This window comes from Electrona antarctica (assembly GCF_951216825.1).
Source record: "Electrona antarctica genome assembly, chromosome: 1".
Lineage (NCBI taxonomy): Eukaryota > Metazoa > Chordata > Actinopteri > Myctophiformes > Myctophidae > Electrona > Electrona antarctica.
The window spans coordinates 1,863,009-1,880,825 of NC_136806.1; the positions used below are offsets into that span (position 1 = coordinate 1,863,009).

The 17,817-nt window shown below is 42.7% G+C and overlaps 1 protein-coding gene across 1 annotated transcript in view; it reads right to left on the bottom strand.

Moving 5' to 3' along the window:
- dnah9l (dynein, axonemal, heavy polypeptide 9 like) overlaps window positions 1–17,817 on the bottom strand; it is a gene marked incomplete at its 5' end in the record, with an annotated part of 234,184 nt that overhangs the window by 178,649 nt on the left and 37,718 nt on the right. Inside the window, 7 exons of the mRNA XM_079507118.1 lie at window positions 1,974–2,198; window positions 2,836–2,958; window positions 5,068–5,190; window positions 6,127–6,157; window positions 12,188–12,315; window positions 16,496–16,579; window positions 17,339–17,497. Of these exons, the coding sequence (XP_079363244.1) occupies window positions 1,974–2,198; window positions 2,836–2,958; window positions 5,068–5,190; window positions 6,127–6,157; window positions 12,188–12,315; window positions 16,496–16,579; window positions 17,339–17,497 (873 nt within the window). The remainder of the gene's footprint in view (window positions 1–1,973; window positions 2,199–2,835; window positions 2,959–5,067; window positions 5,191–6,126; window positions 6,158–12,187; window positions 12,316–16,495; window positions 16,580–17,338; window positions 17,498–17,817) is intronic.

Genomic DNA, 17,817 nt, shown 5'->3' on the forward strand with positions numbered 1-17,817 from the left:
ATGGATAAACATGACCTTCTCCAACACACAGGCTGAGTGGTTCCGCCTCTCCTCTGGAACAGTCCCAGAAACCCTGGGTTTGGACCATCTGTGGGCGTCCACATCAAATGCATACAGCACATTGCAGTAACCCGCCTTAGTCCACCCTCCCCAGATATAGGCGATGTCTCCTACCAGCACAGCCTTGTGCCCGGAGGAAACCTCGAGGTGAGGTTTCCTCTCCCCAGGTGTCACCGCAGGGGGCAACGTCCTCCATCTCAGAGACACTGTGTCGAAGATGTGCACATTGATGCGATACTCCTCGCTAAGACCTCCAAATGAGTACACCTTGTGGTGACCCACGGCCACTGCAGCATGGCAAGCAAAATTATCTGGTGCTCCTCCCCTCCGATTCACCGTCCACTGTCTGGTGCTCCTCCCCTCCGATTCACCGTCCACTGCATAGTCTGGTGCTCCTCCCCTCCGATTCACCGTCCACTGCATAGTCTCTGTTACTGCTCCTCCCCTCCGATTCACCGTCCACTGCATAGTCTCTGTTACTGCTCCTCCCCTCCGATTCACCGTCTGGTGCTCCTCCCCTCCGATTCACCGTCTGGTGCTCCTCCCCTCCGATTCACCGTCCACTGCATAGTCTCTGTTACTGCTCCTCCCCTCCGATTCACCGTCTGGTGCTCCTCCCCTCCGATTCACCGTCTGGTGCTCCTCCCCTCCGATTCACCGTCTGGTGCTCCTCCCCTCCGATTCACCGTCCACTGCATAGTCTCTGTTACTGCTCCTCCCCTCCGATTCACCGTCTGGTGCTCCTCCCCTCCGATTCACCGTCTGGTGCTCCTCCCCTCCGATTCACCGTCTGGTGCTCCTCCCCTCCGATTCACCGTCTGGTGCTCCTCCCCTCCGATTCACCGTCCACTGCATAGTCTCTGTTACTGCTCCGAGCTCTTAAAGAATGTCTGTCTCTGTTACTGCTCCGAGCTCTTAAAGAATATCTGCCTCTGTTGCTTCTTATAGAGCTCTTAAAGAATGTCTGTCTCTGTTGCTTCTTATAGAGCTCTTAAAGAATGTCTGCCTCTGTTGCTTCTTATAGAGCTCTTAAAGAATGTCTGTCTCTGTTGCTTCTTATAGAGCTCTTAAAGAATGTCTGTCTCTGTTGCTTCTTATTCTAATAGAATGTCTGCCTCTGTTGCTTCTTATAGAGCTCTTAAAGAATGTCTGTCTCTGTTGCTTCTTATTCTAATAGAATGTCTGCCTCTGTTGCTTCTTATAGAGCTCTAATAGAATATCTGCCTCTGTTGCTTCTTATAGAGCTCTAATAGAATGTCTGTCTCTGTTGCTTCTTATAGAGCTCTTAAAGAATGTCTGCCTCTGTTGCTTCTTATAGAGCTCTAATAGAATATCTGCCTCTGTTGCTTCTTATAGAGCTCTAATAGAATGTCTGTCTCTGTTGCTTCTTATTCTAATAGAATGTCAGTCTCTGTTGCTGCTCCCAAGTTGTCCAGCTCTGTGACTGACTGCGCTCAACCTTCTTATACTGTGTCGCCAACGCTGATGTCACCGACTCAGCCAAAACCGGGAACATAAATGGACTCTCCACCGCAGCCACACCCAAAGTGTGTCGTCATACATATCAGCATGACGTCAGACTCTAACAAGTCTGTCGGTTAACCGACTAAGTAAGTAAAGTAAGTAAGCCTTGTATGACGCCCCATTGATGCAGAGTGCCAAGTAGGGAGGCACTGGGTCCCATTAATAGAGTCTTTGGTATGACCCGGCCGGTGGATCGAACCCCCGACCTCTTAGTCTCAGGGCGGACACTCTAACCACAAGGCCACTGAGCTGTGTGACGGATTACCTTGAAGTGGTGGTGAATGCCCTGGAAGCGCTGTGCGTCCTGGGCCAGCTGCTCCCTGACGTCCAGGCTGTTGGTGAAGATGTGTATTGATCTATATGTGATTGATTTCAAGATGACGGATTACCTTGAAGTCGTGGTGAATGCCCTGGAAGCGCTCTGCATCCTGGGCCAGCTGCTCCCTGATGTCCAGGCTGTTGGTGAAGATGGAGTTGAGGTGAGCCCAGGTCCTCTGGACAGACATCCACGAGGAGATGACCATGTCGGCCACCACCAGCTTCCTGCCCCAGCCGCTCACCTCCGCCTGGAAGTACTCCACGTACTTACTCATCAGGATGTTCTGCAGCGCCACCTGCAGGGCGACACAACCACTGTTCAATACGGCACCGCTGGACTTTAAAAATGAGTCAAAAACGTCTTTGGCCTGGAGGCAAAAAAAGTTAAATAAGTACTTGGCCTAGCATTAGTTAATGTATATTTAGGGTGATTTAGGGTGAAGCCCTTCTCTAAACCCGGCAGTGACTGTACGTACAGTATGTACAGTATGTACAGTGACTGTATGAACAGCAACAGGAACACCTAAACATCACAATTCTATATAATCTTGTACTCGCTTACCTCATTTTTTGAGTGGTGTAAACCACTCCTACAACTGGCTTTGTTAGTCTGTGCAGAAAAAATGAGCATGGTTGCTATGTTCACCCTGTTCACCCGGGTGTGATTTCATTACGTCAGACATGATTTCATTACGTCAGACAGGCTATATAAGATCTTACACCACTCAGTTCACACGGGTGTGATTTTTTATGTTCAAAATGATTTGGGTTGAACATCAATGCTGGACTCAGTAATGCCTAATTGTCGCCCTATGCGACGTCGGCGGGCAGGGTTTCACGCCGAAACCCGTCCGATCTACAAACAATCTTGTCAACTGTTTCGGCTACACGCCGCCATCCATCCATACAGTATAGGTGGAAGTATGAACGAACCTGGTTGTCTTCCAGAGTCTCGATCAGGTTCTCGTCGGCTTTGAGCAGAGGAATGGAGGTGGACGGGTGTGTCTCGTAGGACAGCGTCATCACGCTCCACGTCTGGGTGATCTCTGAGAGAACCTACAACACATCACAACGTCATCAGTATAAAACACATCACAACGTCATCAATATAAAACACATCACAACGTCATCAATATAAAACACATCACAACGTCATCAGTATAAAACACATCACAACGTCATCAGTATAAAACACGTCGCAACGTCATCCGTATAAAACACGTCACAACGTCATCAGTATAAAACACATCACAACGTCATCAGTATAAAACACGTCACAACGTCATCAGTATACAACACATCACAACGTCATCAGTATAAAACACGTCACAACGTCATCAGTATACAACACATCACAACGTCATCAGTATAAAACACATCACAACGTCATCAATATAAAAACGTCACACCGTCATCAGTATACAACACATCACAACGTCATCAGTATAAAACACGTCACAACGTCATCAGTATACAACACATCACAACGTCATCAGTGTGCAACACATCACAACGTCATCAGTATAAAACACATCACAACGTCATCAGTATACAACACATCACAACGTCATCAGTATAAAACACATCACAACGTCATCAGTATAAAACACATCACAATGTCATCAGTATACAACACATCACAACGTCATCAGTATACAACACATCACAACGTCATCAGTATACAACACATCACAACGTCATCAGTATACAACACATCACAACGTCATCAGTATACAACACATCACAACGTCATCAGTATACAACACATCACAACGTCATCAGTATAAAACACATCACAACGTCATCAGTATAAAACACGTCACAACGTCATCAGTATACAACACATCACAACGTCATCAGTATAAAACACGTCACAACGTCATCAGTATAAAACACATCACAACGTCATCAATATACAACACATCACAACGTCATCAATATAAAACACATCACAACATCATCAGTATACAACACATCACAACGTCATCAATATACAACACATCAAAACGTCATCAATATAAAACACATCACAACGTCATCAATATACAACACATCACAACGTCATCAATATAAAACACATCACAACGTCATCAGTATAAAACACATCACAACGTCATCGGTATAAAACACATCACAGAGTCATCGGTATACAACACATCACAACGTCATCAGTATACAACACATCACAACGTCATCGGTATAAAACACATCACAACGTCATCGGTATACAACACATCACAACGTCATCAGTATAAAACACATCACAATGTCATCAGTATAAAACACATCACAACGTCATCAGTATAAAACACATCACAATGTCATCAGTATACAACACATCACAACGTCATCAGTATACAACACAACACAACGTCATCAGTATACAACACATCACAACGTCATCAGTATACAACACAACGTCATCAGTATACAACACATCACAACGTCATCAGTATAAAACACAACGTCATCAGTATACAACACATCACAACGTCATCAGTATAAAACACAACGTCATCAGTATAAAACACATCACAACGTCATCAGTATACAACACATCACAACGTCATCAGTATACAACACATCACAACGTCATCAGTATAAAACACATCACAACATCATCAGTATACAACACATCACAACGTCATCAATATAAAACACATCACAACGTCATCAGTATAAAACACATCACAACGTCATCAGTATAAAACACATCACAACGTCATCAGTATACAACACATCACAACGTCATCAGTATAAAACACAACGTCATCAACATATAGAGGAATGGAGGTGGACGGGTGAGTCTCATACGTCAGCGTCCTCCTGGCACTGAAGGTATATGAAGGTATATGTAACAGTTTACAGAGTATGTTATAACGGCAGAGGGTCGTAGGTAGACACGAGGCAACTATTAGAGTGGGAGACAAGTTTATACGCGCGGAAATTAAGCCTCCATGAGCCAATGAATACTGTAGACGGTGTAGAGTGCATGGCTTCATAAAAAACAGCTGTGCAAAAGTGTGCACAGTAGTAGTAGTAGTAGTAGTAGTCAGGTAAACCATTCAGGAGTGGTAGTCAGGTAAATCGGTATCTTATCTATGCCCATCTCTTTCACAGTAGTGGTAGTCAGGTAAATCATTCAGTAGTCAGGTAAATCGGTACCTTCTCTATCCCCATCTCTTTCACAGCCTTGTCCACGATGTTCTTCACCTCGTCCTCCACGCGGTGCAGCTGCAGTTCCAGCAGGTCCCCCAAGGTGGTGCTGTCGCCCATCACAAACCTCACCTGGAGGGAAACAATTCAAGGTTTGAAGAAAATAAATAAAAAACGTGTTCTCAACCACTTAAACCCTTTTTTATACACAATGCACAATGTGTGAGGACACGCCCTGGCGCCTGCCAACCACTGTCCCAGCTATGGGCACATACAGTAGCATGGGCAGGTGGGGCTCATAGCTGTGAACGCGTATGCTGGCACTGGGAACTGGGGTTTATGCTAACAGCTAGCGGTATAGATAGAGTTAATAGTCCACTTGCCAGAATGTGAACCCGGACATGTTGAGTACCCTGACGTTTTATGCTAGTAATGTCGAGTATGGGTCCCCCTGCATGCGGAAACTGCCGGATGCTAACTTGCATATGTTGGGCAATTCTGGGCACACTTGTGTTGTCCGAGACCTTTCGTAATGGGAACCTTCAACGCATGTAGAGTGAGAGAAGAAGCTAGATTGGTGGAGCTATAGCACTCTGTGCTGATCGAGGAAACGGCGAGTGGCGATCCCGGGAATCCAGGAACACAGAAGAGTGCACACAGAAGACCGGATCGTGTACCGTTTACATTTGTACATTGTATGCTCTCAAGCGTTAAATATCTCTTAAGTAGAGGTATGAAGTAGTATGAAGTATATAGATAACATTTGAACCCCAGTAGTGTCAGCTGTCTCCAGTGCCTCTCCCTCCCTGGTTCTCCAGCTCATTGATGGCCATCATCGTTATATGTTAAGTTTTTTAAAGTTATTTGTTTAGTGTATGTGTGTGTGCGTGTGTGTGTTTTTTTTTTTTTGTGTGTGTGATACAGCTGCGCCCTCTGGTGGCGGGCGGGTGGTGTTACAGCGTGACACACAGACAGACACACACACACACACAGACAGACATGTTCTGCTAGGTCTCATAGTTAGTGCTCACTGCGTTCGCAATCACTGCGTTCGCAATTATATTTTACCCCAGTAGTATTCATCAGCTGCCTCCAGTGCCTCTCCCTGACTGCAGGGTCATGTTATAGATATTATAATATAAAGTAAATAGATGATATGTTACCCCCGTAGTGGTCATCAGCTGCCTCCAGTGCCTCTCCCTGACTGCAGGGTCATATTATAGATATTATAATATAAAGTAAATAGATGATATGTTACCCCCGTAGTGGTCATCAGCTGCCTCCAGTGCCTCTCCCTGACTGCAGGGTCATATTATAGATATTATAATATAAAGTAAATAGATGATATGTTACCCCCGTAGTGGTCATCAGCTGCCTCCAGTGCCTCTCCCTGACTGCAGGGTCATATTATAGATATTATAATATAAAGTAAATAGATGATATGTTACCCCCGTAGTGGTCATCAGCTGCCTCCAGTGCCTCTCCCTGACTGCAGGGTCATATTATAGATATTATAATATAAAGTAAATAGATGATATGTTACCCCCGTAGTGGTCATCAGCTGCCTCCAGTGCCTCTCCCTGACTGCAGGGTCATATTATAGATATTATAATATAAAGTAAATAGATGATATGTTACCCCCGTAGTGGTCATCAGCTGCCTCCAGTGCCTCTCCCTGACTGCAGGGTCATATTATAGATATTATAATATAAAGTAAATAGATGATATGTTACCCCCGTAGTGGTCATCAGCTGCCTCCAGTGCCTCTCCCTGACTGCAGGGTCATATTATAGATATTATAATATAAAGTAAATAGATGATATGTTACCCCCGTAGTGGTCATCAGCTGCCTCCAGTGCCTCTCCCTGACTGCAGGGTCATATTATAGATATTATAATATAAAGTAAATAGATGATATGTTACCCCCGTAGTGGTCATCAGCTGCCTCCAGTGCCTCTCCCTGACTGCAGGGTCATATTATAGATATTATAATATAAAGTAAATAGATGATATGTTACCCCCGTAGTGGTCATCAGCTGCCTCCAGTGCCTCTCCCTGACTGCAGGGTCATATTATAGATATTATAATATAAAGTAAATAGATGATATGTTACCCCCGTAGTGGTCATCAGCTGCCTCCAGTGCCTCTCCCTGACTGCAGGGTCATATTATAGATATTATAATATAAAGTAAATAGATGATATGTTACCCCCGTAGTGGTCATCAGCTGCCTCCAGTGCCTCTCCCTGACTGCAGGGTCATATTATAGATATTATAATATAAAGTAAATAGATGATATGTTACCCCCGTAGTGGTCATCAGCTGCCTCCAGTGCCTCTCCCTGACTGCAGGGTCATATTATAGATATTATAATATAAAGTAAATAGATGATATGTTACCCCCGTAGTGGTCATCAGCTGCCTCCAGTGCCTCTCCCTGACTGCAGGGTCATATTATAGATATTATAATATAAAGTAAATAGATGATATGTTACCCCCGTAGTGGTCATCAGCTGCCTCCAGTGCCTCTCCCTGACTGCAGGGTCATATTATAGATATTATAATATAAAGTAAATAGATGATATGTTACCCCCGTAGTGGTCATCAGCTGCCTCCAGTGCCTCTCCCTGACTGCAGGGTCATATTATAGATATTATAATATAAAGTAAATAGATGATATGTTACCCCCGTAGTGGTCATCAGCTGCCTCCAGTGCCTCTCCCTGACTGCAGGGTCATATTATAGATATTATAATATAAAGTAAATAGATGATATGTTACCCCCGTAGTGGTCATCAGCTGCCTCCAGTGCCTCTCCCTGACTGCAGGGTCATATTATAGATATTATAATATAAAGTAAATAGATGATATGTTACCCCCGTAGTGGTCATCAGCTGCCTCCAGTGCCTCTCCCTGACTGCAGGGTCATATTATAGATATTATAATATAAAGTAAATAGATGATATGTTACCCCCGTAGTGGTCATCAGCTGCCTCCAGTGCCTCTCCCTGACTGCAGGGTCATATTATAGATATTATAATATAAAGTAAATAGATGATATGTTACCCCCGTAGTGGTCATCAGCTGCCTCCAGTGCCTCTCCCTGACTGCAGGGTCATATTATAGATATTATAATATAAAGTAAATAGATGATATGTTACCCCCGTAGTGGTCATCAGCTGCCTCCAGTGCCTCTCCCTGACTGCAGGGTCATATTATAGATATTATAATATAAAGTAAATAGATGATATGTTACCCCCGTAGTGGTCATCAGCTGCCTCCAGTGCCTCTCCCTGACTGCAGGGTCATATTATAGATATTATAATATAAAGTAAATAGATGATATGTTACCCCCGTAGTGGTCATCAGCTGCCTCCAGTGCCTCTCCCTGACTGCAGGGTCATATTATAGATATTATAATATAAAGTAAATAGATGATATGTTACCCCCGTAGTGGTCATCAGCTGCCTCCAGTGCCTCTCCCTGACTGCAGGGTCATATTATAGATATTATAATATAAAGTAAATAGATGATATGTTACCCCCGTAGTGGTCATCAGCTGCCTCCAGTGCCTCTCCCTGACTGCAGGGTCATATTATAGATATTATAATATAAAGTAAATAGATGATATGTTACCCCCGTAGTGGTCATCAGCTGCCTCCAGTGCCTCTCCCTGACTGCAGGGTCATATTATAGATATTATAATATAAAGTAAATAGATGATATGTTACCCCCGTAGTGGTCATCAGCTGCCTCCAGTGCCTCTCCCTGACTGCAGGGTCATATTATAGATATTATAATATAAAGTAAATAGATGATATGTTACCCCCGTAGTGGTCATCAGCTGCCTCCAGTGCCTCTCCCTGACTGCAGGGTCATATTATAGATATTATAATATAAAGTAAATAGATGATATGTTACCCCCGTAGTGGTCATCAGCTGCCTCCAGTGCCTCTCCCTGACTGCAGGGTCATATTATAGATATTATAATATAAAGTAAATAGATGATATGTTACCCCCGTAGTGGTCATCAGCTGCCTCCAGTGCCTCTCCCTGACTGCAGGGTCATATTATAGATATTATAATATAAAGTAAATAGATGATATGTTACCCCCGTAGTGGTCATCAGCTGCCTCCAGTGCCTCTCCCTGACTGCAGGGTCATATTATAGATATTATAATATAAAGTAAATAGATGATATGTTACCCCCGTAGTGGTCATCAGCTGCCTCCAGTGCCTCTCCCTGACTGCAGGGTCATATTATAGATATTATAATATAAAGTAAATAGATGATATGTTACCCCCGTAGTGGTCATCAGCTGCCTCCAGTGCCTCTCCCTGACTGCAGGGTCATATTATAGATATTATAATATAAAGTAAATAGATGATATGTTACCCCCGTAGTGGTCATCAGCTGCCTCCAGTGCCTCTCCCTGACTGCAGGGTCATATTATAGATATTATAATATAAAGTAAATAGATGATATGTTACCCCCGTAGTGGTCATCAGCTGCCTCCAGTGCCTCTCCCTGACTGCAGGGTCATATTATAGATATTATAATATAAAGTAAATAGATGATATGTTACCCCCGTAGTGGTCATCAGCTGCCTCCAGTGCCTCTCCCTGACTGCAGGGTCATATTATAGATATTATAATATAAAGTAAATAGATGATATGTTACCCCCGTAGTGGTCATCAGCTGCCTCCAGTGCCTCTCCCTGACTGCAGGGTCATATTATAGATATTATAATATAAAGTAAATAGATGATATGTTACCCCCGTAGTGGTCATCAGCTGCCTCCAGTGCCTCTCCCTGACTGCAGGGTCATATTATAGATATTATAATATAAAGTAAATAGATGATATGTTACCCCCGTAGTGGTCATCAGCTGCCTCCAGTGCCTCTCCCTGACTGCAGGGTCATATTATAGATATTATAATATAAAGTAAATAGATGATATGTTACCCCCGTAGTGGTCATCAGCTGCCTCCAGTGCCTCTCCCTGACTGCAGGGTCATATTATAGATATTATAATATAAAGTAAATAGATGATATGTTACCCCCGTAGTGGTCATCAGCTGCCTCCAGTGCCTCTCCCTGACTGCAGGGTCATATTATAGATATTATAATATAAAGTAAATAGATGATATGTTACCCCCGTAGTGGTCATCAGCTGCCTCCAGTGCCTCTCCCTGACTGCAGGGTCATATTATAGATATTATAATATAAAGTAAATAGATGATATGTTACCCCCGTAGTGGTCATCAGCTGCCTCCAGTGCCTCTCCCTGACTGCAGGGTCATATTATAGATATTATAATATAAAGTAAATAGATGATATGTTACCCCCGTAGTGGTCATCAGCTGCCTCCAGTGCCTCTCCCTGACTGCAGGGTCATATTATAGATATTATAATATAAAGTAAATAGATGATATGTTACCCCCGTAGTGGTCATCAGCTGCCTCCAGTGCCTCTCCCTGACTGCAGGGTCATATTATAGATATTATAATATAAAGTAAATAGATGATATGTTACCCCCGTAGTGGTCATCAGCTGCCTCCAGTGCCTCTCCCTGACTGCAGGGTCATATTATAGATATTATAATATAAAGTAAATAGATGATATGTTACCCCCGTAGTGGTCATCAGCTGCCTCCAGTGCCTCTCCCTGACTGCAGGGTCATATTATAGATATTATAATATAAAGTAAATAGATGATATGTTACCCCCGTAGTGGTCATCAGCTGCCTCCAGTGCCTCTCCCTGACTGCAGGGTCATATTATAGATATTATAATATAAAGTAAATAGATGATATGTTACCCCCGTAGTGGTCATCAGCTGCCTCCAGTGCCTCTCCCTGACTGCAGGGTCATATTATAGATATTATAATATAAAGTAAATAGATGATATGTTACCCCCGTAGTGGTCATCAGCTGCCTCCAGTGCCTCTCCCTGACTGCAGGGTCATATTATAGATATTATAATATAAAGTAAATAGATGATATGTTACCCCCGTAGTGGTCATCAGCTGCCTCCAGTGCCTCTCCCTGACTGCAGGGTCATATTATAGATATTATAATATAAAGTAAATAGATGATATGTTACCCCCGTAGTGGTCATCAGCTGCCTCCAGTGCCTCTCCCTGACTGCAGGGTCATATTATAGATATTATAATATAAAGTAAATAGATGATATGTTACCCCCGTAGTGGTCATCAGCTGCCTCCAGTGCCTCTCCCTGACTGCAGGGTCATATTATAGATATTATAATATAAAGTAAATAGATGATATGTTACCCCCGTAGTGGTCATCAGCTGCCTCCAGTGCCTCTCCCTGACTGCAGGGTCATATTATAGATATTATAATATAAAGTAAATAGATGATATGTTACCCCCGTAGTGGTCATCAGCTGCCTCCAGTGCCTCTCCCTGACTGCAGGGTCATATTATAGATATTATAATATAAAGTAAATAGATGATATGTTACCCCCGTAGTGGTCATCAGCTGCCTCCAGTGCCTCTCCCTGACTGCAGGGTCATATTATAGATATTATAATATAAAGTAAATAGATGATATGTTACCCCCGTAGTGGTCATCAGCTGCCTCCAGTGCCTCTCCCTGACTGCAGGGTCATATTATAGATATTATAATATAAAGTAAATAGATGATATGTTACCCCCGTAGTGGTCATCAGCTGCCTCCAGTGCCTCTCCCTGACTGCAGGGTCATATTATAGATATTATAATATAAAGTAAATAGATGATATGTTACCCCCGTAGTGGTCATCAGCTGCCTCCAGTGCCTCTCCCTGACTGCAGGGTCATATTATAGATATTATAATATAAAGTAAATAGATGATATGTTACCCCCGTAGTGGTCATCAGCTGCCTCCAGTGCCTCTCCCTGACTGCAGGGTTATAATATAAAGTATATAGATATTATAATATAAAGTATATATAGATGATATGTTACCCCCGTAGTGGTCATCAGCTGCCTCCAGTGCCTCTCCCTGACTGCAGGGTTATATAATAAAGTATATAGATATTATAATATAAAGTATATAGATATTATAATATAAAGTATATATAGATGATATGTTACCCCCGTAGTGGTCATCAGCTGCCTCCAGTGCCTCTCCCTGACTGCAGGGTTCTGCAGCTCATTGATGGCCCTCAGGGAGGTCAGAAGGTTCTTCACCGTGGCCTCCAGACCCAGGAAGACGTTCCACACGCGCACCTCCTTGTCCAGAGTCTTCATCTCCTGCAAGCCAGCGTGTGCTTTTAGTTCACAACAGACTGAATAGAGGGTATGCACATGGTTTTAGTTCACAACAGACTGAATAGAGGGTATGCACATGGTTTTAGTTCACAACAGACTGAATAGAGGGTATGCACATGGTTTTAGTTCACAACAGACTGAATAGAGGGTATGCACATGGTTTTAGTTCACAACAGACTGAATAGAGGGTACGCACATGGTTTTAGTTCACAACAGACTGAATAGAGGGTATGCACATGGTTTTAGTTCACAACAGACTGAATAGAGGGTATGCACATGGTTTTAGTTCACAACAGACTGAATAGAGGGTACGCACATGGTTTTAGTTCACAACAGACTGAATAGAGGGTATGCACATGGTTTTAGTTCACAACAGACTGAATAGAGGGTATGCACATGGTTTTAGTTCACAACAGACTGAATAGAGGGTACGCACATGGTTTTAGTTCACAACAGACTGAATAGAGGGTACGCACATGGTTTTAGTTCACAACAGACTGAATAGAGGGTATGCACATGGTTTTAGTTCACAACAGACTGAATAGAGGGTATGCACATGGTTTTAGTTCACAACAGACTGAATAGAGGGTACGCACATGGTTTTAGTTCACAACAGACTGAATAGAGGGTATGCACATGGTTTTAGTTCACAACAGACTGAATAGAGGGTATGCACATGGTTTTAGTTCACAACAGACTGAATAGAGGGTATGCACATGGTTTTAGTTCACAACAGACTGAATAGAGGGTATGCACATGGTTTTAGTTCACAACAGACTGAATAGAGGGTATGCACATGGTTTTAGTTCACAACAGACTGAATAGAGGGTATGCACATGGTTTTAGTTCACAACAGACTGAATAGAGGGTATGCACATGGTTTTAGTTCACAACAGACTGAATAGAGGGTACGCACATGGTTTTAGTTCACAACAGACTGAATAGAGGGTATGCACATGGTTTTAGTTCACAACAGACTGAATAGAGGGTATGCACATGGTTTTAGTTCACAACAGACTGAATAGAGGGTACGCACATGGTTTTAGTTCACAACAGACTGAATAGAGGGTATGCACATGGTTTTAGTTCACAACAGACTGAATAGAGGGTACACACATGGTTTTAGTTCACAACAGACTGAATAGAGGGTATGCACATGGTTTTAGTTCACAACAGACTGAATAGAGGGTATGCACATGGTTTTAGTTCACAACAGACTGAATAGAGGGTACGCACATGGTCTTAGTTCACAACAGACTGAATAGAGGGTATGCACATGGTTTTAGTTCACAACAGACTGAATAGAGGGTATGCACATGGTTTTAGTTCACAACAGACTGAATAGAGGGTACGCACATGGTTTTAGTTCACAACAGACTGAATAGAGGGTACGCACATGGTTTTAGTTCACAACAGACTGAATAGAGGGTACACACATGGTTTTAGTTCACAACAGACTGAATAGAGGGTATGCACATGGTTTTAGTTCACAACAGACTGAATAGAGGGTATGCACATGGTTTTAGTTCACAACAGACTGAATAGAGGGTATGCACATGGTTTTAGTTCACAACAGACTGAATAGAGGGTATGCACATGGTTTTAGTTCACAACAGACTGAATAGAGGGTACGCACATGGTTTTAGTTCACAACAGACTGAATAGAGGGTATGCACATGGTTTTAGTTCACAACAGACTGAATAGAGGGTATGCACATGGTTTTAGTTCACAACAGACTGAATAGAGGGTACGCACATGGTTTTAGTTCACAACAGACTGAATAGAGGGTATGCACATGGTTTTAGTTCACAACAGACTGAATAGAGGGTATGCACATGGTTTTAGTTCACAACAGACTGAATAGAGGGTATGCACATGGTTTTAGTTCACAACAGACTGAATAGAGGGTATGCACATGGTTTTAGTTCACAACAGACTGAATAGAGGGTATGCACATGGTTTTAGTTCACAACAGACTGAATAGAGGGTATGCACATGGTTTTAGTTCACAACAGACTGAATAGAGGGTATGCACATGGTTTTAGTTCACAACAGACTGAATAGAGGGTATGCACATGGTTTTAGTTCACAACAGACTGAATAGAGGGTATGCACATGGTTTTAGTTCACAACAGACTGAATAGAGGGTATGCACATGGTTTTAGTTCACAACAGACTGAATAGAGGGTATGCACATGGTTTTAGTTCACAACAGACTGAATAGAGGGTATGCACATGGTTTTAGTTCACAACAGACTGAATAGAGGGTACGCACATGGTTTTAGTTCACAACAGACTGAATAGAGGGTACGCACATGGTTTTAGTTCACAACAGACTGAATAGAGGGTATGCACATGGTTTTAGTTCACAACAGACTGAATAGAGGTTACGCACATGGTTTTAGTTCACAACAGACTGAATAGAGGGTACGCACATGGTTTTAGTTCACAACAGACTGAATAGAGGGTACGCACATGGTTTTAGTTCACAACAGACTGAATAGAGGGTATGCACATGGTTTTAGTTCACAACAGACTGAATAGAATAGAGGGTACGCACATGGTTTTAGTTCACAACAGACTGAATAGAGGGTATGCACATGGTTTTAGTTCACAACAGACTGAATAGAGGGTACGCACATGGTTTTAGTTCACAACAGACTGAATAGAGGGTACGCACATGGTTTTAGTTCACAACAGACTGAATAGAGGGTATGCACATGGTTTTAGTTCACAACAGACTGAATAGAGGGTATGCACATGGTTTTAGTTCACAACAGACTGAATAGAGGGTACGCACATGGTTTTAGTTCACAACAGACTGAATAGAGGGTACGCACATGGTTTTAGTTCACAACAGACTGAATAGAGGGTATGCACATGGTTTTAGTTCACAACAGACTGAATAGAGGGTACGCACATGGTTTTAGTTCACAACAGACTGAATAGAGGGTACGCACATGGTTTTAGTTCACAACAGACTGAATAGAGGGTACGCACATGGTTTTAGTTCACAACAGACTGAATAGAGGGTATGCACATGGTTTTAGTTCACAACAGACTGAATAGAGGGTACGCACATGGTTTTAGTTCACAACAGACTGAATAGAGGGTATGCACATGGTTTTAGTTCACAACAGACTGAATAGAGGGTCTGCACATGGTTTTAGTTCACAACAGACTGAATAGAGGGTACGCACATGGTTTTAGTTCACAACAGACTGAATAGAGGGTATGCACATGGTTTTAGTTCACAACAGACTGAATAGAGGGTACGCACATGGTTTTAGTTCACAACAGACTGAATAGAGGGTATGCACATGGTTTTAGTTCACAACAGACTGAATAGAGGGTATGCACATGGTTTTAGTTCACAACAGACTGAATAGAGGGTATGCACATGGTTTTAGTTCACAACAGACTGAATAGAGGGTATGCACATGGTTTTAGTTCACAACAGACTGAATAGAGGGTATGCACATGGTTTTAGTTCACAACAGACTGAATAGAGGGTATGCACATGGTTTTAGTTCACAACAGACTGAATAGAGCGTATGCACATGGTTTTAGTTCACAACAGACTGAATAGAGGGTACGCACATGGTTTTAGTTCACAACAGACTGAAAAGAGGGTACGCACATGGTTTTAGTTCACAACAGACTGAATAGAGGGTACACACACATGCATAAAGTCAATGGAAAATCGAGTGGCACAATTTGTGACAAAGTGAGTTTAATGTCGTTTATCGTCATTTAATGCAATCAAATACAACTTTTCTGTTCGGATGAATGGCTGTTAAGGCCAGAAAGTCGTTTTTTGCCACTCAGTAGGCATTCCTGCATAACTTCCGGGTTTGATGATGATGTCACACGCATACCCTCTATATCACAAGATTTTAATAGACTTCTCTATAGTTGATAGTTGATAGTTGAACATATCTTGGCGGTGACTTGATGACGTCGTATACTGCCCGATTTCGCATGGTTGCTTTGCTATAATAGGCAATCTACAAGCTCAATAGACACATTTGTCTGTATATATTTAGTCTTAAATCACCGTAGCTTAGTTTTGATCGAGTTTATGCATTTATTCAAATAATGAAACTGAAATGACTGATATATACAGAGTGTGTTTTTAATGTTGTGTTTTGTTTTGTTTACTTTAGCGAAGCGTCGGAGCTCCATGTCCATCTGCTCCACGTTGATCTGCTTCCACTGAGTCTTGGTCCATTCCTCGATACTGGTCTGGAAAATAATTATACAAAATAACAAATAAAAACAATAGAATGAATTATCATTCCTCGATACTAATTCCCCGAAGAAATAATAAAATACTAACTAAATATATTAATTATGGTTCATCTATACTGGTCTGTGCAGGCAGGCAGGCAGGCAGGCAGGCAGGCAGACAGACAGACAGACAGACAGACAGACAGACAGACAGACAGACAGGCAGGCAGACAGACAGGCAGACAACCCAGAAGGTCCCTTAACACACTTTGAGGACCAGTGTGATGTCATAATGTATGTCATGGGTCCAGTGTGATGTCATAGGTCCAGTGTGATGTCATAGGTCCAGTGTGATGTCATAGGTCCAGTGTGATGTCATAGGTCCAGTGTGATGTCATAGGTTCAGTGTGATGTCATAGTGTGATGTCATAGGTTCAGTGTGATGTCATAGGTCCGGTGTGATGTCATAGTGTGATGTCATTACCTGTACAAAGAGCACCATGTCCCAGACAGCTTTGACCAGGATGATGTCATAGTGTGATGTCATTACCTGTACAAAGAGCACCATGTCCCAGACAGCCTTGACCAGGATGATGTCATAGTGTGATGTCATTACCTGTACAAACAGCACCATGTCCCAGACAGCCTTGACCAGGATGATGTCATAGTGTGATGTCATAGTGTGATGTCATTACCTGTACAAACAGCACCATGTCCCAGACAGCCTTGACCAGGATGATGTCATAGTGTGATGTCATAGTGTGATGTCATTACCTGTACAAACAGCACCATGTCCCAGACAGCCTTGACCAGGATGATGTCACAGCGACACTGTCTCAGCTGCTTGTAGTCGGGGAAGCTGACCTCGAACAGATCCGCCGTTTCCTGAAGCCTCGACATCTCTGCTTCTACCGTGGCCACCGTCCTGTGGGACTGCAGAACATTATTATAATTATTATTAATGTTTCTACCGTGGCCACCGTCCTGTGGGACTGGAAGAACATTATTATAATTATTATTAATGTTTCTACCGTGGCCACCGTCCTGTGGGACTGGAAGAACATTATTATAATTATTATTAATGTTTCTACCGTGGCCACCGTCCTGTGGGACTGGAAGAACATTATTATAATTATTATTAATGTTTCTACCGTGGCCACCGTCCTGTGGGACTGGAAGAACATTATTATAATTATTATTAATGTTTCTACCGTGGCCACCGTCCTGTGGGACTGCAGAACATTACGTTATAA